General features: G+C 41.0%; 1 protein-coding gene across 4 annotated transcripts in view; it reads left to right on the forward strand.

Annotated features, from left to right (window-relative positions):
- The window catches only part of LOC122561287 (kinesin-like protein KIF27), a 146,206-nt gene that overhangs the window by 10,465 nt on the left and 113,816 nt on the right, over positions 1–21,925 (forward strand). For 3 of the 4 annotated variants that reach the window (XM_043712943.2, XM_087997660.1, XM_087997662.1), the window contains exons 3-6: positions 900–1,292; positions 4,027–4,227; positions 6,649–7,634; positions 13,524–13,667. In XM_043712943.2, the coding sequence (XP_043568878.2) occupies positions 995–1,292; positions 4,027–4,227; positions 6,649–7,634; positions 13,524–13,667 (1,629 nt within the window). In that variant the 5' untranslated portion in view covers positions 900–994. The remainder of the gene's footprint in view (positions 1–899; positions 1,293–4,026; positions 4,228–6,648; positions 7,635–13,523; positions 13,668–21,925) is intronic. The other variant, XM_087997654.1, reaches the window with a different exon arrangement.

Below are 21,925 nucleotides of genomic sequence, written 5' to 3' on the forward strand. Positions count from 1 at the left end.
ACCTGCTCCAACCTTGCCCCACCATTCTGTAAAAGTGACTGTGGGATGGATGGAACCTGCTTCCATCTAAGCCCAGTCATGGACAGCTTTCTAATCTAATGATTGATAAACAAATCTACTAAATGTGGACATAGGAATGCATATAGTCGTCTTTTTCCCATGGATGGGGAATTGAAATCTAGAGGGCATAGGTTTAAGGTGAGAGGGGAAAGATTTAAATTGGGCCTGAGGGCCAACTTCTTCATGCAGACAGTGGTGCGTGTATGGAATTGGCTGCCAGAGAAAGTGATTGAGGCAGACACAATAGCAAAATTTAAAAAATGTTTTGGATAGGTACATGAATGGGAAAGGATTAGAGGGATATTGACCAAATGTAGGCAGTTGGAACTAGCTGAGTGGACACCATGGTCAACAGGGACCAGTTTGGGCCAAAGGCCCTGTTTCCATGCTGTCTTTCCTGATGAAGGGCTTATGCCCGAAACGTCGATTCTCCTGCTCCTCGGACGATGTCTGACCGGCTGTGCTTTTCCAGCACCACACTCTTCGACTCTGTATTACTTTGTGACTCTATAACAGATCCCTGTGTGACATCTGTGCTTAATTCGAGCCATTTTTTAAAAGAAAATCTATCTTTAATTCTAGCTTCTTGTTCTCTCCCTGCAGGAATGTTTTATTCCAACTTGGACTCTCCCCTTGTTGTTGTCTCCAACAGTCTCCTGTTAAATTGTCTCTAGCAGTCTGCTCTATGGTGTACTTTCTAAGATTTTCTGAAAACTCATCTGCACTGTACTTCCTATCCTGTCTACCAGATCTGTTCCCTTATTAAACAGTACCAGATTCTTCAAAATGCAGTTTTTAAAAAAATTCGTAAGTTGAAATCTAACATTTTTCTTCCCAAGTGTACTCACTGTGGAACTTGGACTAAAGATGACTTTCAAAGAAGCTCAAAAATAAAACAATACGTTGTTGCATCAAACATTTTAATCTTGCTAAAATGGAAGAGATTGCAGTCAAAGTCGCTGTACGGATTCGACCTCTGCTTCCGAAAGAAATCCTCCACAACCATCAAGTTTGTGTTCGGGTTGTTCCCAACACACAGCAAGTTGTGATTGGGAAAGATCGTGCTTTTACATTTGATTTCGTATTTGGACAAAAATCATCCCAAGAAGACGTATATTCTGCCTGTGTAAAACCTTTAGTGATATCTGTAATTGAAGGTTATAATGCCACTGTCTTTGCTTATGGACAAACAGGATCTGGAAAAACATATACGATTGGTGGAGGACATATAGGTAAGTTTTTTTAAAGAAAATATTTTCTTTGTCCATTTGCTTTGTAACTGTTATAAAATGCCTCATTTTATACCACATTACTGTGTAATATCTATTTAATAATTATTGACAGTATGTTAAACGTAAACCACACGAACGTTAATGCATGTTTTGAATTGTGGTAGTCTAGTTCAATCCCAGTGTAATGTATCTGAGTTTAAAAATGTATTGCTGGAAAAGCGCAGCAGGTCAGGCAGCATCAAAGAAGAAGGAGAATCGACGTTTCGGGCATAAGCCCTTCTTCAGAAGGGCTTATGCCCGAAACGTCGATTCTCCTTCTCCTTTGATGCTGCCTGACTTGCTGCGCTTTTCCAGCAATACATTTTTAAGCTCTGATCCCCAGCATCTGCAGTCCTCACTTTCTCCTAATGTATCTGAGTGCCAAAAATCTCCCACCTAAAGTTTCTTATCTTTCTGTGCAGCATAGGCAGGCATCTATAAGCAGCTCCCATAGAAGAAATAAATGTTGTTGTGGCCTATCGAATGAACAAAGGGAATAAATCTACTTGGTATCCATTGGTTTGTCAATCTAGGCCTAAAATTGAAATAGTCTAAAATTAGAGCTAGATCTTTCAAGAATTAAATTAGGAAACAAAACCATGGTCGAAGCTTGACACACTTATTTATTTAATGCTGTATCAGTTATTACATTTAAAACTGTGACTGGTAGATGTTTATAAATCAAAATAAAGGATGTGGGGTAAAAGTGTTGCAAGACGAAAGGAGTTAATTCACAACCTAACCATTGAATGTTAAAGGAGACTTGAAGGATGAAAGGGCCTATTTCCATTCCTTTGTTTTCTTGTAGTGGCAATTTCTGGAAAATCTTTGTCAGAGGTTTTGAAGGCGGTTCTGGGTTGGATTCCAGTAAAATCGGGAAGTATAAGTGGACATTAAAAATAATTTACAGCTTCAGGATATAGTCCCACCCTCATTTTCATCTGATCCAATTTTTGTCGGCAGGGATAAGGGGCACAATGTGAGTCATACAGGAGAGAAACCTTAGCACTAATTTCAAATGGGACTGCTGAGTTGGGTTCAAAAGAATCCTATTTTGGTTGTTGTAAGGGCCTTGCCCTACAGTGTGGCAGTTATAAATTAATTGATCAGATATAAACACTTCGGAGCATGGTTAAGGTCCATTTAAGTGTCATGATCTGAAGATTTTTAAGAGCCCTTTTAATGTTCTTTAAGCATTATATGAAAGGAGATTGTAGCTGTCAGCGAAAGTTTAAAAAAAAACCCTCTGCTGGATTGGTTTAACTGACAGAGGCCATCTGTTATGTTAGAAAATAAAATTCATATTTGCCTGTACAGTTTCAATAGAGCTCTTCATTGACATATCTCCAAGGGCTATTATGTCATTATGTATCTTTGGTTGAGTTTCAAAAGCTATCATTATCTCAGCAAAGGTTCATAGCTTGACTAACAGCTTAAAAACTTGGGCTCTGAATAGTAGTTTATCTTTATAAGAGATTAACTATTTGAGATTTAAAAGCTCTAAATGGATTAATAGTGTAATAATTAATAAGGAATCAATTTATGCCATATTAAATTGTTAAGAGCTTTTTTGTCATCTCTGCATGGCTCTTGAGTTCTACGTACAGTAAATACTGGGTGAGTGGCTATGGAGGCGCAGGGGACTGTGAGGGAGCATAAGTTGGGAGAGAGTTTGTTTGGAGGGTATGGAGGACCATGGTGTGTGTTGAGTTGAGTATCAATTTGTCTCCAGCTTTACTTACTGGTACAATATTTTGTGGAGATACACAAGACATGCCCATGAAATCCACTAGGTTAGCACTCAGTCCCAGCAGTTGGCTTTCATATGCCCTATTTTAGGGCAATAATATGTTAGTCTTCTCTTCGTGCAGTATCCTGCGTCCTACCCCATGGTGGGTTTTGTTGCAAGAGGGTAATTAGTCAGGCATGAGGGTGGTGAGGGGGTTCAATGCTATCTTCCCATCTCCACAATCCAGGTGAAGCAGCGATTTATCTGCATCTTATTCAGTTTAGTCTTCTGTATTCACTGTTCTCAATAGTTTCTTCTACAATGGGGAGATAAAATACAGATTGGGGACTGCTTTGTTGAACACCTATGTTCTCTAAAAATGGCCCAGAGCTTCCACTTGTCTGCCACTTCAAAACATTGTCATGTTCCCATGCAAACGTTGCTGGCTCAGGTTTACTACAGTGCTGCAGGGAGGCTTGACGCAAGCTGGATGTATAGCACCTCATCTTCCACTTGGGAACCTTACAGTCTTCAGGACTGTACATGAGCTTAACAATTTAGAGCATGAACACCTCCTTCCATGGTAAAATCTATAATCCAATGACAGTTTTGCAAATGGCCATTCTTCAAATTGGTATTTGCAGGAAGTAGAGTTTAAGAAATTACTCCACAAACAACTCAATTTCTAGACTTGCAAATCACAGCTCCAAGCACAATTTTTCATGTGCCATCTGCAAGCATGGCATCACTTCTATGTCATATATTTCTGTAACAGAAGATCCAGAGTAGATATCCCCCTGCACTATGTACATTTTACATCAACTTGTTTGCCCTCACCAATGTACCTTTTGCAGAGCAGCACTATAGTTATGTATAATTTGGAAAAGAAAGGTTGGATCATGTTAAATAGTTGACTGATTAAATGCATTGTGCTAAAAATTTATAAGTTTTTTTTACGACTTAAAGCTTCATTTTCTGATGAGTTGAAAGGCATTATTCCACGTGCCATTCATGAGATCTTCCAGAACATCACTGAAAATCACAATATAGACTTTAATGTTAAAGTATCCTATATTGAAGTGTATAAAGAAGAGTTAAGGGACCTTTTGGAGTTACAGAGCACCAGCAAAGACATTCATATCAGAGAAGATGAAAAAGGAAACACAGGTAATTCTACTGTTGGTTTAAAATAAATCTAACAGATGAATTAATTTTTTTTATGTTTTCTTTATTCTCTCCTTATTTTATTTATAAATTATTTTTACCCTCTTCTCACTGCTTACATGATAAGTATTCTAAGTTATTTTCATTATGTTTAAAATGCATTAGAAATTTGCATTTATTGAAGGAAGTTTGTATCAGTTATAGTCATTGTAGTTTCCATTGGCTTTGACAAATATATCACATTTATAATACTTTGTTTCCAAAATTCATTAGTTTTACCTTTTCCCTTTATATAAACATTGCAAGTTGGCAATTAAATCTTAATTCTTACCCAACTGGAGCTGATGGACATTTATAGTTAATGTAATGCTGGACATGTGTCTATGTCTTTGCCTATTGACTGGCATATGATTTGAATTGCAAATGAACTTTACTTATTAAAGGTCTACTGCCATTTTCTGGGCAAATAGCAGTTTTAAACCTAGGATTGCACATTAGTTATGTGCATTAATTTTGACTGGGATTTGGCATGCAAGTGGTGAATCAGTGGGACTGATTCAAAACGTTCTTACAGTTTGTTGTCCAATGTTGGGAAATCAGGGCCGAAAAACCTTACTTCCATATTTGTTTATCCAATTTCTGTTCTTGATGCTAAGGACAGAGTCCTGAAGATATGGCTGATAATTTTGACTAAAATTAGTTTGTAAAAAATAATGAGAAAAGAAATAACATTCACGGAGTTGTTGACCATTTTTGCCCCTTCCCCAACCAAATGTGCTTTCTGTAATGCAAATACAGAAGCCAATTTTAAGCTCCTAACACTACTTTGTTTGACATGGAACCACTTGCAAATTTCATTAACCGTTTGGACTTTGGAGTCAAAAACACAATTTCTAAGTATGTGGATGACACCTAATTGGTGTTAGGCTAGGGTTAGTGCTGTGGAGGAATTAGACAATACTGATGATGATTGGAACAAATTACAGGTGGACTTTAAAAATCTCAAATAATGGCTCAATGAATGACAAGTGCGTTTCAACACTAATAAATTGGAGGGAGAATAGGGAGGTCACATATTACTTGGGAGGTGCAGGTAGTTCTAGTTTGTGTAGACGAGCAATGTAGATCATATACAAATACAGCAATCACTAACAATAATGTTACAGGTTAACTAGGCCATAACAAATGAAAACCAGGCACTAGATCTTATTTTTAGATAATAGTATTAAAAATTGGGTAAGTGTGATAAAACTGTATTGAAATTTGATTAGAGCATTGCATACATTTCTGGTTGTCATGTAATAAAAAGGCTAGAGAGGTATTGCAGATTGCAGAGAAGATTTACAAATATGATATCAGAAATTGGTTTTCTTGATAACGAAAGGCTGACCTAATGGAGGTCTTTAAACTTCTGAAAGATTTTAATAGAGTGAATACAAAGAGAATATTATTTCTCACAGAGAAGAACATAACTAGAAGCTTTCAATATGAGATAGAATTCATAAGAAACTTATTTACCCAAAAAGTGGTGAGAGTGTGCAACCTCCTCTCACAGGATGTGGTTGAAGTGAACAGTGTACACATATATAAGGGGAAACTACTTAAGCCTCTGAGGGAAGTGGAAATAGAAGTTTTTGAAGGTAGATTTAGATGAAAAATGATGCTCAATTGCAACTTAAACCATGCTTGAGCCCAATGGCCTTCTTCCATGCTGTATCTCCTAAGTTGTTCTAACACAGTTGAGAGTGCTGGTGCTGGAAAAGCACAGCAAGTCAGGCAGCATCCAAGGAGCAGGAGAGTCGATGTTTTGGGCAAAAGCCCTTCAGTAGGAATACCCAAAACGTCAATTATCCTGCTCCTCGGATGCTGCCTAACTTGCTGTGCTTTTCCAGTACCAGCACTCTCAACTCTAATCTCTAGCATCTACAGTCCTCACTTTTGCTTGTTCTAACATGGTGCAGACTGCAAATCATCTTTTACTTCATGGACTACTGGGTGACTCAATATAAAGTAACATGCAGCTATTGTATTACCTTACCCATCGCATTCTTATATTTTTCAAAGGTATAATTGAAAATAAAGATGCATTTCGTTTTTCATCTTGCTGTCTCAAAGATTGGTGGATTGTATCAAACAGCTTGTCCTTCCACTGCTCTCAACAAGCAAGGTGCTGACTGTATCTCACCAGCCCATGCTTGAAAAACTGCCAGCATAGTGTCGAACATTAGATGTGATTCTGCAATTATACAACATTTGCTGGATAATCCTGAAAGTGCAAGGAGTTACACTGATGTGTGCAAGATGAAAAGCTTCAACAAATGTGTTATATCAGCAGTGGTCAAATTTTAAACTACTGAATTGCTGTTTATCAAAAGACTAATTAACATAACAAAATTATCTTTCCATGTACCTTGTTTGTTTTAGTGATTATTGGGGCAAAGGAGTGTGAAATTGAGACACCTGATGAAATGATGAGTCTATTGGAGGCTGGCAATGCAGCTCGACACACAGGTACCACACAGATGAATGAACACTCCAGCCGGTCACATGCCATTTTCACAATGTACCTCAATCAAAAACGGCCTAAAAATGAGCAGCAATCAAATACTGATGAGGAACACATTATAAAAGAATCAATAAGGTCATATCAACTGATTTCTTCCAAATTTTGCTTTGTCGATCTAGCTGGTTCTGAAAGGGTTACCAAAACAGGAAACACAGGTGAACGATTTAAGGAATCAATTCAAATAAACAGTGGTCTCCTGGCACTTGGCAATGTGATCAGTGCTCTTGGAGACCCAAAGAGAAAAAGTATACACATTCCATACAGGGATACTAAGATAACACGTTTGTTGAAGGACTCTCTTGGAGGAAATGCTAAAACTGTGATGATCGCATGCATTAGCCCCTCATCATCCAGTTTTGATGAATCTTTGAACACTCTGAAATATGCCAATCGAGCCAAGGACATAAGAAACAAACCTATTGTAAATTACGACCCAGACTGGGATCGGATAGATGAAATGGAATTACAAATCAAAACGCTCCGGGAAGCACTGCAGAATCAACAGACAAGCCTTCTGACTCGTGCTAGTCAGGTTTCTCAGGACTTGTTTCAAGACAAAAAACGGATCCATTCTCTGGAAGAGCAGGTTGCCCACCTACAAATGGAAAGCTATCACTATAAACATTGCATTGATGAAGCATTACACTTCTTCTTGGAATTTAGAGATGCAAACAGTTTGAAAGAAAATCAGTGGCAAAAGCTGAAGGAGTGGTTCAACATGGTAGAGGAACTGCAAAACGAATTACCTGACCTTTTTGGCACTGATAGTGGAATTGGAAATGGAGGACAGGATTCTCATCACATTACAATATTTCAACTGAAAAGAGAGCTGAAGAAATGCCAGGTACAGTATAACATACTGTTAGTAGGCTTCATACAAGCACCTTGTAATAGAGGCTGAAATGTGTACCCTGTACAATGCAATGACCAGACCAAAACAGATGTTATTTACTCCAAGGTAGTAAGAAAATCCCTGAAAGGGTATCTTTGGGCGTGAAAATTTATGCCGCTTGTCACTGAATGGATGCCAATAGATTGTAACCAACAATGTGTTTCTCATGTTCAGAAAGGTCACTATGCAGACATTTCAATTCTCCTCATAATTGAAGTTTCTCATTAACTGAAACCTTTGCTGTGTACTCTCTCCAATACATTTGAATAGGTTGGGATTTTTTTTCTCTGGAACATAAAAGATTGAGAGGTGATGTTATAAAGGTTCATAGACTCGGGGCACATTTTTACGAGAGGAGAAAGACATGAGGGGCAGTTTCTTACGCACAGAGGTCGTGTGTAAAAGTTTGTGTGTGGAATGAACTTCCAGAGATAGTGGTGGATGTGGGTACAGTTTAATAACCGTATATTTAATATGATATTTAGATAAGTACATGAATAAGAAATGTTTGAAGGGATATGGGACTAGTTTAGTTTGGGATTATGATTGGCATGGAGAGTTGGACAGCATAGTTGTTTCCGTGCTGTAAAACTCTGTGGCTCTATAACTATAGGAAAGGTTTGCAGGGACATTGGCCAAACACAGGTAAGTGAGACTAGTTCAGTTTAGGAAACCTGGTCGACATGGAGAAGTTGGGCCGAAGGGATGTTTCCGTGCTGTATGACTCTATGACTCTACAATGCAGAATCCACAATTGTACACAATACTCCAGCTAAGGTCTAACAAGTGCCTTGTACATGTTCAACATCACCTTTTTATTCTTGTACTCTTTGCCCCTATGAAGCTGAGGACATTGTATGCTTTATTGGCTGTTCTCTGCACTTGTTCTGCCACCTTTAGTGATCTGTGCCCATATACACCTAGGACCCAATGCTCCTATATCTGTTGTTGTGGTTCTGTTCGCCGAGCTGGAAATTTTTGTTGCAAACGTTTCGTCCCCTGTCTAGGTGACATCCTCAGTGCTTGGGAGCCTCCTGTGAAGTGCTTCTGTGGTGTTTCCTCCGGCATTTATAGTGGCCTGTCCCTGCCGCTTCCGCTTGTCAGTTTCAGCTGTCCGCTGTAGTGGCCGGTATATTGGGTCCAAGTCGATGTGTTTGTTGATGGAGTTTGTGGATGAGTGCCATGCTTCTAGGAATTCTCTGGCTGTTCTTTGTTTGGCTTGCCCTATAATGGTAGTGTTGTCCCAGTCGAATTCATGTTGCTTGTCGTCTGCGTGTGTGGCTCCCAAGCACTGAGGATGTCACCTAGACAGGGGACGAAACGTTTGCAACAAAAACTTCCAGCTCGGCGAACAGAACCACAACAACGAGCACCCGAACTACAAATCTTCACCCAAACTTTGAGCTCCTATATCTCCTTTAGTATTGCACTCCTCATTGTACATTGATTTCCATCCAGCAAGAACCTGTCATCTTCTCTAAAATCTTAGAATAGTTACAGCATTGAATGAGTCCAATTTGCCTGTTGTCTCCATGCAAATTCACCTATTGCTACTCCACATCTCTATGCCATAGGCCTGTAAATTTTTATTTTTAAATAATTAACTAGCCCCTTTCTGAATGCCAAGTTTGAATCAAAATCCACCACATATTAAGAACTTGCTGTGTTAAAAGAGGTTCTCCTTATCTCATCATTGCATCTTAAACCATTTAGTATCTTTGGCCTCTGATTTGACAATCTTCTGCAATGGCAACAGTTTCTTGCTCCAATCCCCTCATGATTTGAAATACCTCTACTATGGCCTCTTAACCTTCTCTTCTGGATCAATCAGTTTCATCCCTGGAAGCATTCTCAAAAATACTTTCTTCCATCTCTCTAATGTCTTAACATTTTTCATAAAATGTGATGCCCAGAATTGGAAGCAGTGCTCCAAATGAGGCCTAAACAATGTTTAATCATGATGCTCATCGTGACTTCCTTTCTTTTGTACACTGTGCTCCTATTAATAAAATCCAGCATCCTGGATGGTTTGTTAACAGGTCTGTTAACTTGATCTATCAGCTTCAGTGATTTGTGCATGTATACTCCCTATGTCCCTCTAATCCTGCAACTCTTTTAGAATTGTATGTTTTATTTTATGTTTGGTCTCTACAATCTTCTGACCAAAATTAATCACTTCACTATTCTCTGCATTAAGTTTCATCTGCCACTTGCTTGTTCATTCCACAAACCTGTCTATGCCTTTTGGAACTTAACACTATCCTCTTCGCTGTTCACAATGCCAACAAGACTTATGTTGTCCACAATGTTGATTTTGTGCTCTGTAGACTGAAGTCTAGGCATCACTCAACATTTTTTTTAAATGCCTTTCAGAAAGCATTAGATAAATACCTGATTTATTGGGCCTTAGTTTATACTGTGTCTTTACATATGCAAAACATATGCAAAATAGGCGGCACGGTGGCACAGTGGTTAGCACTGCTGCCTCACAGCGCCAGAGACCCGGGTTCAATTCCCGACTCAGGCGACTGACTGTGTGGAGTTTGCACGTTCTCCCCGTGTCTGTGTGGGTTTCCTCCGGGTGCTCCGGTTTCCTCCCACAATCCAAAAATGTGCGGGTCAGGTGAATTGGCCATGCTAAATTGCCCGTAGTGTTAGGTTAAAGGGGTAAATGTAGGGGTATGGGTGGGTTGCGCTTCGGCGGGTCGGTGTGGACTTGTTGGGCCGAAGGGCCTGTTTCCACACTGTAAGTAATCTAATCTAAAAAAACCTTTAATGGGTTTGGTCAGTAGGTGAGCCACAATGAAGTTCTCAAGTTGAATCTCTAGTCTGTGACAAATTGGCTGATAATTCTCAGCACCTCAAGATTAGATTCTTGCTCTTGATTACAGATGGGAAACCCTGCTGACACTGCATGTGTTGATAACAGCTGAGAACAGGAGTAGTTGCAAGGTTTGTAGCTCAGGTTGAGTTTAGGGTGTAGGTTTGCTTGCTGAGCTGTAGGTTTGATATCCAGACGTTTCATTACCTGGCTAGGTAACATCATCAGTGGCGACCTCCAAGTGAAGCAAAGCTGTTGTCTCCTGCTTTCTATTTATATGTTTGTCCTGGTTGGGGTTCCTGGGGTTTGTGAAAGAGTAGTTTTAGGACCTGGCTTTCCTCATAGTAAAATTGTTAGCCGGCATTCATGGTGAAAGTTTTCACATAAAGAATGACTGAGGTATCAAATGGTCGCACGTATTCATGAAGCTGTCCCCCAGGAGAAGTCAGCAACTTTGATGAGAAAATTTGGTGGAGAAAAGTGGCAAGAAGAAAGAATGTAATGCAACATTGGGATTAAATTTTGTCAAATTTGAAAATATTTTGGAGGCAAGACCATTTCCACATCTTAACTGCATTCACTGCTACCACTTAACTAGCAAGTCACTTCTCTGTTTCATCCAGTTAAAGATGGTCCATAAGCAGGAGGTAAATGAATACAGTGTGGCCCATGAAAGAGGGCTTGTAGTCCTCGTACTGTCACCAATGAGTGTAATATTGAAGGGCTGGAAATGTGTTGCTGGAAAAGCGCAGCAGGTCAGGCAGCATCCAGGGAACAGGAGAATCGACGTTTCGGGCATAAGCCCTCCTGAAGAAGGGCTTATGCCCGAAACGTCGATTCTCCTGTTCCCTGGATGCTGCCTGACCTGCTGCGCTTTTCCAGCAACACATTTCCAGCTCTGATCTCCAGCATCTGCAGACCTCACTTTCTCCCGTAATATTGAAGGGCCAAATAGTAGAAACTGGAGGGAAGTAATGGAGATCCCATCAATATCAAAGGAGCAGCTATTACTGATCAGAGACATCTATCTTCAAGAAATCTTCACTTAGTGGCAAGGCTATGAAATGAATACATGACAATCTTACCATTTTTTGTTAGTAGCCAACAAAATACCTTCAGTTGTCATGCTCAACCACCAATTATGAAACCACTTCCATGTAGGCTTCTGACATTTCAGGGACCCTGCAAAATTTTAAAAATGGCTAACTAGTATGAAAGTTGCCAATAATTAATCATACAACAATCTTTATTGATGTCTGCTGCAGACATTCAGATTGACTCCATTGGACAGAGCCCACCCTAGAAAATGCTGTTGGATGTTGGAACTTGTCAGTAGACTGACCTGATTTTTTTTTCGAGATTTCTTGGGCTGGTCTTTGCCTTTCTGCTGGATATGGTTTTGGTATGAGTGCACATAAACTAAATAATTTAGGTAGTGTACCATCTTTCTACTCAGCCCTGAACACAGGAAGTGCTGAAATGGACAGCTTACACTCCATATGTAATTAGATTAGATTACTTACAGTGTGGAAACAGGCCCTTCGGCCCAACAAGTCCACACTGACCCGCCGAAGCTTAACCCACCCATAAACCCTACATTTACCCCTTCACCTAACACTACGGGCAATTTAGCATGGCCAATTCACCTGACCTGCACATCTTTGGACTGTGAGAGGAAACCGGAGCACCCGGAGGAAACCCACACAGACACGGGGAGAATGTGCAAACTCCACACAGTCAGTCGCGTGAGGCGGGAATTGAACCCAAGTCTCTGGCGCTAGTGAGGCAGCAGTGCTAACCACTGTGCCACCGTGCTGCCCATAGCTAACTACTGTGCCACCATGCCACCCATTGCTAACCATTGTGCCACTGTGTCGCCCATAATTAACAGTCAGTTGAGCTTTTAATATGCTCAATTGTTAAAAACTGAATTGGCCCTGTTTTGTACTGCCCAGCTCAAAATATAGTTGGCACGAACATCCTTTTTTTAAATGTTTAAAGCACTAGAAAGGTGCCTTTTGCCTATCAGAGGAACCCCTGAAGAAGGTTGCAAACCACGTCCTTCCTATTCACTCATACTTCAAAATCTCCTGTCCTAAGGTGGCCAAATTCTCCGCTCTACAATACAAATGATTTAAATCACTATGGAAATTGTTGGGTCTTCACCATGAGTCTGGTAGTACCCACAATTGAGCTCAATTGGAGCTGCCAGTCAGCAGTTCTAGTGGGTAGAAACTCCTCCTCTGAGGTGTAGAAATCCAATACTTCCAGCACCTCAGCCTGCCTACAGCTCTATATGGTGGCAAGGTGAACTTTGTTATCAACTTGCCACTGACTTTTCTTCCAGAGGGACAAGCAATCTGCCCCCTCCCAGCAAATTTCTACCATGGGGTCAGAGTGTTCATCTAAAGGTTTCACTATACTTTTGAACTAACTGGTTTTATTAATGTCCTTCTCTTCCCATCTGTCCCATCCAGCTTACTAACAATATTAAAGTGTTTCATTGTAATTTTCTGGATTCAATTTATCCACTTCTAGTTTATGATGCTTTTTGATAAGCTTAAAAGTCAATTTAATTTATTGCATTAGTATGTTGCCAATTTCTTTTGTAATAACCTGTTCAGAGTTTTTTTAGTTTAATCTATGTTCTGAAACAAGCTGTTCTGGAGCAGGTGGGACTTGAACCTGAGCCGTCCTGGTCAAGGGATAGGGACACTACCACTATGCCACAGGAATGTTATTACATACCTGTGGAACCGGTGGGAATTGAACCCAGGGCTAATGACTGAATAAACATTTTTGTGCCGATGAAAAAGAAAATTATTAACTTTTTCACACATGAAGGCGGTCAATAATTTTCATAATTTGTTTTTCACTTCCATGTAATTTTCAAATCACCTTGATACTTGTCAAATTATAATTGGCCTCTGAGAACTTCACTTTGCATCCTTCATTATGCTAAATCTGAAATTTGCAGTGAATTATTTTTACTGTCTGTTTACTATTTTTATCTTCCTCAGGATGCCCTGGCCACAGATGAGGAGTTATTCAGTCTAAAAGCATCTGAGCTGAAGGATGCACTAGGGCAAATACATGCTTTGAAACAGGAAAAGGAACAATATTTGGCAGCTTTAACAGAAACCCAAGAAAGGTGTCGTATTCAAGTAAGTGTTATACCTACAGAGCAAAATTTTGCAAATTCTGAAAATATGGAATAAAAACATAAATGTAGAAACACTCAGCTGATCTGGCAGCATCTCTGGAGTGGAAACCCAAATTAAAATTTCAAGTTCATTACTGACCTGTTCTGATCAAACTCTGGTAACTTTATTTTGCACAGATGCTGCTGAGTGTTACCAGCATTTTGAAGTGTAATGCTGTAATGCCTCTGTCAAATTATTGTACTGATCAATCACAATTAAATGATTTCCACTTTGGACAAAGTAAAGATGAGTATATTCAATTGTTTGATAAGTTTAAAAACTGCAGATAGTTACAACACACTGGGATTGGGGTACTTATGCACAAAACACAGGAACTTAGCACACAGGTACAGCAGATAATCTGATGAATGAAATGTTAGCCCATATTTGAAGGGGTTGGAGTATAAGAGTAGGGAAGTTTTATTGCGACTATAAAATGTGTCAGTGGGCCCACATCCAGAATATTGTGAACTGTTTTAATCCCCTTATTTAAGGAAATACATTGATTTGAGGCAGTTCAGAGAAGTTTCAATAGGATGACCCCTGGTATGAAGACGTGGTCTTATAAGCGAAGACTAAACAGTTTGGGACTCTACTCACTGGAGTTTAGAAGAATGAGAGGCGATCTCATTGAAATATATTGAATTCTTAATAGGCTTAACAGGCTAAATGCTGAGAGGATGTTTTCCATACTGGGAGAGTCTCGGACCAGATGCCAGAATAAAGGGATGCTAGTTCAAGACTGAGATGAAGCCTTGCTGAAAATGTGTTGCTGGAAAAGCGCAGCAGGTCAGGCAGCATCCAAGGAGCAGGAGAATCGACGTTTCGGGCATGAGCCCTTCTTCAGGAATGAGGAAAGTGTGTCCAGCAGGCTAAGATAAAAGGTAGGGAGGAGGGACTTGGGGGAGGGGCGTTGTAAATGCGATAGGTGGAAGGAGGTTAAGGTGAGGGTGATAGGTCGGAGTGGGGGTGGGGGCGGAGAGGTCAGGAAGAAGATTGTAGGTTAGGAAGGTGGTGCTGAGTTCGAGGGTTGGGACTGAGACAAGGTGGGGGGAGGGGAAATGAGGAAACTGGAGAAATCTGAGTTCATCCCTTGTGGTTGGAGGGTTCTGAGGCGGAAGATGAGGCACTCTTCCTCCAGCCGTCGTGTTGCTATGGTCTGGCGATTGAGGAGTCCAAGGACCTGCATGTCCTTGGTGGAGTGGGAGGGGAAGGTGAAGTGTTGAGCCACGGGTTGGTTGGGTTGGTTTGTGCGGGTGTCCCAGAGGTGTTCTCTGAAACGTTCCACAAGTAGGCGGCCTGTCTCCCCAATATAGAGGAGGCCACATCGGGTGCAGCGGATGCAGTAAATGATGTGTGTGGAGGTGCAGGTGAATTTGTGGCGGATATGGAAGGATCCCTTGGGGCCTTGGAGGGAAGTGAGGGGGGAGGTGTGGGCACAAGTTTTGCATTTCTTGCGGTTGCAGGGGAAGGTGCCGGGAGTGGAGGTTGGGTTGGTGGGGGGTGTGGACCTGACGAGGGAGTGGTCTTTTCGGAACACTGATAAGGGAGGGGAGGGAAATATATCCCTGGTGGTGGGGTCCGTTTGGAGGTGGCAGAAATGACGACGGATGATACGATGTATATGGAGGTTGGTGGGGTGGTAGGTGAGGACCAGTGGGGTTCTGTCCTGGTGGCGATTGGAGGGCCGGGGCTCAAGGGCGGAGGAGCTGGAAGTGGAGGAGATGCAGTGGAGAGCATCGTCGATCACGTCTGGGGGGGAAATTGCGGTCTTTGAAGAAGGAGGCCATCTGGGTATTGGAACTGGTCCTCCTGGGAGCAGATACAGCGGGGAGACGAAAGAATTGGGAATATGGGATGGCGTTTTTACAGGGGGCAGGGTGGGAGGAGGTGTAGTCTAGGTACCTGTGGGAGTCAGTCGGTTTGTAGTAAATGTCCGTGTTGATTCGGTCGCCCGAGATGTAAATGGAGAGGTCTAGGAAGGGGGGGGGGAGGAGTCTGAGATGGTCAAGATAAACTTGAGGTCGGGGTCGAAGGTATTGGTAAAGTGGATGAACTGTTCAACCTCCCCATGGGAGCACGAGGCAGCGCCGATACAGTTATCGTTGTAGCGGAGGAAAAGGTGGGGGGTGGTGCTAGTGTAGCTGCGGAAGATGGACTGTTCCACATATCCTACGAAGAGGCAGGCATAGCTGGGGCCCATGCGGGTGCCCATGGCTACTCCTTTAGTTTGGAGGAAGTGGGAGGATTGGAAAGAGAAGTTGTTCAGAGTGAGGACCAGTTCAGTCAGTCGAAGGAGGGTGTCAGTGGAAGGGTACTGGTTGGTACGGCGGGAAAGGAAGAAGCGGAGGGCTTTGAGTCCTTCCTGATGGGGAATGGAGGTGTACAGGGACTGGATGTCCATGGTGAAGATAAGGCGTTGCGAAGATAAGGCAAGGCGAAAATCATGGAGGAGGTGGAGGGCGTGGGTGGTGTCCCGAACGTAGGTGGGGAGTTCTTGGACTAAGGGGGACAGGACCGTATCGAGGTATGCAGAGATGAGTTCGGTGGGGCAGGAGTAGGCTGAGACAATGGGCAGTCAGGTTTGTGGATTTTGGGCAGGAGATAGAAACGGGCGGTGCGGGGTTGTGGGACTATGAGGTTGGAGGTGGTGGATGGGAGATCCCCTGAGTGATGGACCTTCCCTCCACACTTGCAGCCATGTGCCGCTACCTATATTCCCTGCAATTAGACCTACCCCAGCTCAGGACAACACTCTCTCACAGACTTGCAAAGGACCTCTACTGTACTTCATCCACAGAAGAATCCATACACTAAACAAACAGTTCTTCCTAGCCATATCGGAAATTAAAGACCTACGGAATTGAGATGAATCCTTACTTTGGAGGGTTGTGAGTCTTTGGAGCTCCTTGCCACAGACTGCTATGGGGGCAGAGCCCTTGTGTATATTTAAGGCTATGATGTCATTGCTGACACTGAGACGTGGTTGAGAAGGGGCAGGACTGGCAGTTCAGTATTCCAGGATACAAGGTTTTCACGTGAGATGGAAGGAAGTAAAAGAGGAGGAGGTATTGCAGTTTTGCTCACAGTAAGGAGGGATAGCATCTTGGAAGGCTCCTGAAATGAAGCCATTTAGGGTAGAATTTAAAAACCAAAGAGGACCAATCACATTGCTGGGAATGTACTATAGGCGCCCTACCAGTCCGCGAGAAATAAAAAATCAGGTGTGTAGGCAAATTTCAGGGAAATGTAAAAGTAATAGGGTAATGATAGTAAGGGATTTTAACTTTTCCAACATTAACTGCAGTAGTTATTGTGTGAAAGGTTTGGAGGGAGTGGAATTCATAAAATGTACCTAGGACAGTTTTTTAAGCCAGTACATAAAAGACTGTACCAAAAAAGGACTGGTTCTGGACTTAATTTTTGGTGATGAAGTCAGGTAAATAGTTGAAGTATCAGTGGGGGAGCATTTTGCAGACAGCAATCATAACCTGTTAAATTCATATTGTTATGGAAAAGGGTGTGGTTGAGCCTGAAATCGAAGTTCTCAACTGTAGGGTGGGCTGATTTTAATAAGATTAGAAAGGATTTTGCCAGAGTGAACTGGGAGCAGATATTTTTAGGTGAGTCTGTTTCAGAAGGAAATATGGAAAGTATAGAGTCAAAATGTTCCAATAAAGAAAGAGGGTGGGACCATTAAATTCTGTGAATCCTGGATAGCAAAGGACATACAGGATGAGATTAACAGAAAATGAGGATTTATGGCATATGTCACAGGCTCAAAATAGCAGATGCACAGAGAGCTATGGAATGTACAAGAGGGAACTTGAAATGGAGATTAGGAGAGCTAAAGGGGGATAGGAGTGGTTACTGGCAGGTAAAATGAAGGGAATCCTAAATTGATTTACAGATACATTAAGAATAAAATTATAATGAGGTAGAGAACAGGGCTTATTTAGTATCACAGTGGTAATTTTTGTGTTAAGCTAGAGGATGTAGATGGAGTTCTAAATGAATATTCAGGTCGATATTCACTAGTGAGAGGGACAAAATGGGTATAGAAATCAGGGAGAACATCTGTGATACAATTAAAGAATTTAGCAGAGACAGAGAGGAGGTTCTAAGTGGTCTGGCAGGCTTAAAAATAGATCAATATCCAGGGCCAGATGAAATGTATCCCAAGTTGTTGAGTGAGACAAGGAAGGAAATAGCAGGGGCAGTTGCAAAAGTGTTCAATTCCTCTTTGACTACAGAAGAGGTGCCAGAAGACTGGAGAAGAGTAGTACCATTATTCAAGAAGCTTACAAGGGATTAACCAGGAAACTACAGGACAGCCAGTCTAAGCTCAGTAGTGGGGAAACTATTAGCTGCAATTCTGAAGGACAGAATTAAACTACATTTGGAGAGGTAGTGATTAATCACAAACAATCAACATGATTTTATTAAGGGAGGTCATGTCTGGCCAATCTGATTGAATTTGTTAAAGAGGTGTGTTAATAAGGGCAATACATTTGATGTAATCTATTTTTGATAAGACTTTTGATAAAGTCCTGAATGGGAGACTGGTAGCAAAGGTGAGAGCCCATGGGATCCAGTAAAATTAGAACTACAATTGGTTGAGTGGCAGGAAGCAGGGAGTGATGGATGGGGGATGTTTTTCTGACTGTAAGTCTGTAGCGTCCCACCAGGGTCAGTGTTGGGGTCTTTGCTGTTGCAGTATATATAAATGAGTTAGACTTGAATGTAGGTGGGTTGATCTGTAAGTTTGCTGATGATACAAAAGTTCGTGGGATGGTAAATAGTGAGGAAGTTAGCGTTAGATTACAGGAAGATATAGGTGGACAGGTCAGATGGTTTGCTGAATGGCAAATGGAATTCAATCAGATAATGTGAGGTGATGTACTTTGGCAGGACAAACAAGGCAAGGGCATATTTGATGAAGCATTGAGGATCAGAGAGATCTTGGTGTGCATGCACATTGGTTTCTTAAGATATCAGGATAAAGTGGTTAAAAAGGCATAATGGTATACTTGCCTTTATTAGTCAAAGCATAGACATTAAGGGCAGGGAGACTATGCCGGAACTGTATATAATTTTGGCTACAGCTAGAATATAATGTGCAGTCTGGAATCTGCATTGTAGGAGAGACGTGATAGCACTAATTCAGAGGAGATTTATCAGGATGTTGCCTGGTCTGGAGAATTTCAGTTATGAAGAGAAATTGGACAGACTGGGGTTGTTTTCCTCAGAGCAGAGGAAAATGAGAGCGGACATGATTGAGCTGTATAAGATTATGAGGGGAATAGATAGGGGATACAGGAAAAAACATTTCTCCTTGATGGAAGGTTCAATGACCGGGGCATAAATTTAAGTTAAGGGAAGAAGGTAAAAAGCAGTTAGGAGGAAAATCTTTTACATCCAGAGGGTGTGGGTATCTGAAACTCACTGCCTGGAAGGGTGGTAGAGGCAGAAACCGAACTAATATTTAAGAAATACATAGATGTACAATGCCAAGGCATACAAGGTTATGGGCCTAGTGCTGGAAAGTAGGATTTGAATGGGTCTGTGGTTGTTTTTGAATGGCACGGATGTGATAGCCCGAAGAAACATTTTTGTTATTGTAAATCTGTATGACTGTACAAATAGATTCTTGTTCATTTAGGGAATCATGGATTACAGGGAAACAGCAGGATAGTGTACATGAAGAATTTTAGATCAGCCATTTTACCTCAGCCATCAGCCTATTGAATGGTGGAACAGGCTCAGGGGTTGAACACCCTACTCTTGTTGTTACTTTTTGTAGTCTTATAGTTTTATGGCTTTACAGCACTCAGGCTTTGGATTTTTAAATCAGATTTTTACTTCGGCTTCCCCAGGAAAACATGTAAAAGATCTTCTAAGTTTATGAGGAAGCAAGTCACAATTGAACTGGAGAAGGGATGTTCCTTGCTTAAGCATGTCAACCTACTTGCAGATTTGACAATAGTAATAAGGTGGTATTAACTGAATCAAACTGTCACTTAGTGAAATATATGATTTCACTTTGTCTTGTTTTTCTTACTTTTCGCATACTTCATAACCATGGCAGTAACATTTTCCCTTAAAGTTTAAATATCACCAGAAAGTGGACTTTAAAATTTGTGTTGTCAGTTTATAGTTCAACATTACAGCTGCCAACTATATTCTCATTCATTCCATTCCTTTGTGATGATGTAAATTAATTTCATACAGGAATTTAATGTTAAAGACATATCCTTACCTTAAGGAGTTAAGAAGAATGGGATTTGTTCACAATATAAAATTCCTTTCGGCAGATTGATGTGTTAACATAATTAATATAACTTAATATTGCGATACTAATATAAAGGTATTATCATGTATTAAAATATAGCAAATAACCAACGAAAACTAGGATATTAGTCACTGAGGATCCCCAAGGACATAAAATCTTGCAAACAAAGACTTTATTATTCCTGCCAAATTCCCTGACTCCCTTTACAGCTCTGCCTCCTCTCTTCATACTGACCCTTCCTTCCATTACCAACTGGATTAATTCCTCCCATTGAACAACCAGGTTGTACCCTCCACCTGTATTCATCTATCACTACTTCACCATTCTGCCCCTCTCCCCACCCATAACCCTTTCCCCTCAATTTATCTGCAGCTGTCTCTACTCCCACCTCCATTCCTGAAGAAGGGTTACACCCAAAATGTTGACTTTTCCACCTCCTGATGCTGCCTGGCTGACTGTGTTCTTTCAGCCTCCAGCTTGTCTGCTTTGGATTCCAGCATCTTCAGTTTTTTGTCTCTGATTATTTTATGAGCATGTATAGCAGATTACAGCATATCAGTTTACATTTTGAAACATTCAAAATTCCTTCCAGAAATGAGTCAACTTTTATACCCAATATAAATGTGAAGCATCAGTTTGGGTGATTGCCATTTTGAACTGTGAGGATAAAAACACAAGGTAATTCAGATCAATTAATGCAAGAAGTTTATTAAATTAATTAATGGTCCAAAGATACCTTTAACTACATTCAGTGCATTTTAAAACTGTCAAATTCATTGTCATCAGCATCAATACAAAGTTTATCAAATGCATTCTATGTCACTTTAACTATTGCATCATCATAAGGATCCTTTGCCTTTCATAATCATCGCTTTGCAACGAATCATCTTGTTTTCCATTTGCTGAATTGGATGTTATCCATTTTTTTGACGACTTGATTCTTAGTACATGAATAGCATTGTAAGATTTGATAATGAAAATACCAAGAAGTCAGCACAAATATTTCCATTCTTTGTGAAGACTGTTTTCGTCATCAGCCATCCACTTATTCTGTTTAGCACGGACATGATCCACGAATGTTTTGTTGAAACCCACAGTCCAAAGATGTGCAGGTTAGGGTGAATAGGCCATGCTAAATTACCCTATAGTTTGCAGGCTAGGCGATTAACAATGGTAAATGTGGGCTTATGGGAATAGGGTGGGATGCTCTTCGGAACTGCAGATCCCGGTGGTCTGAATGGCCTTTTTCTACACTTAAGAGGTTCTCTGATTCCGTGTCAATACAGAATTCAGGAAACGGGACTGTGAGGTTCTTGAACAATTTGACATAGGCAGTAAGGAGGTATTGGAGGTTTTGGCAGGCTTAAACATTGACATAACCCCAAGTCCAGATGAGTTGTATACCAAGCTGCTGTGGGAGACAAAAGAGGAAATTACAGGCACTCTGACCCAATTTTTAAATTTCTCTCTGGCCACAGAGATACTAGATGACAACTAATGTAGTTCTGCTTTTGAAGCGGGGTAGTAGAGATAATTCAGGGGATTATGGACCAGTGAGTCTCTCATCAGTGGCAGGGAAACTATAGGAGAAAATTCTGAAGGAGAGAGTTCATCTTTATTTGGAGAGGCAAGATTTCGTCAGCAATAGTCAGCATGGCTTTTTCAGGGGGTGGTCATACCTAACAAACTTGATTGAATTTTTCAAGGAGATGAGGCGAGTGTAGTTGATGTAGTTTACATGGATTTCAGCAAAGCTTTTGACAAGGTCCCACATGGGAGACTGATAAAGAATGTAAAAGTATATGGGATCTGGGATAACTGGGAAAATTGAATCCAAAATTGGCTTAGTGGTAGAAGATAAAGGGTAGTGGGAAAAGGCTATGTGACTGGAGGCTGGTATCTAGTGATGTAGTATGGGGATCGCTAT

Source organism: Chiloscyllium plagiosum, unplaced genomic scaffold (genome assembly GCF_037043375.1).
Source record: "Chiloscyllium plagiosum isolate Xiang-an unplaced genomic scaffold, Cpla_swu_hap1 HiC_scaffold_2, whole genome shotgun sequence".
Taxonomy (NCBI): Eukaryota; Metazoa; Chordata; class Chondrichthyes; order Orectolobiformes; family Hemiscylliidae; genus Chiloscyllium; species Chiloscyllium plagiosum.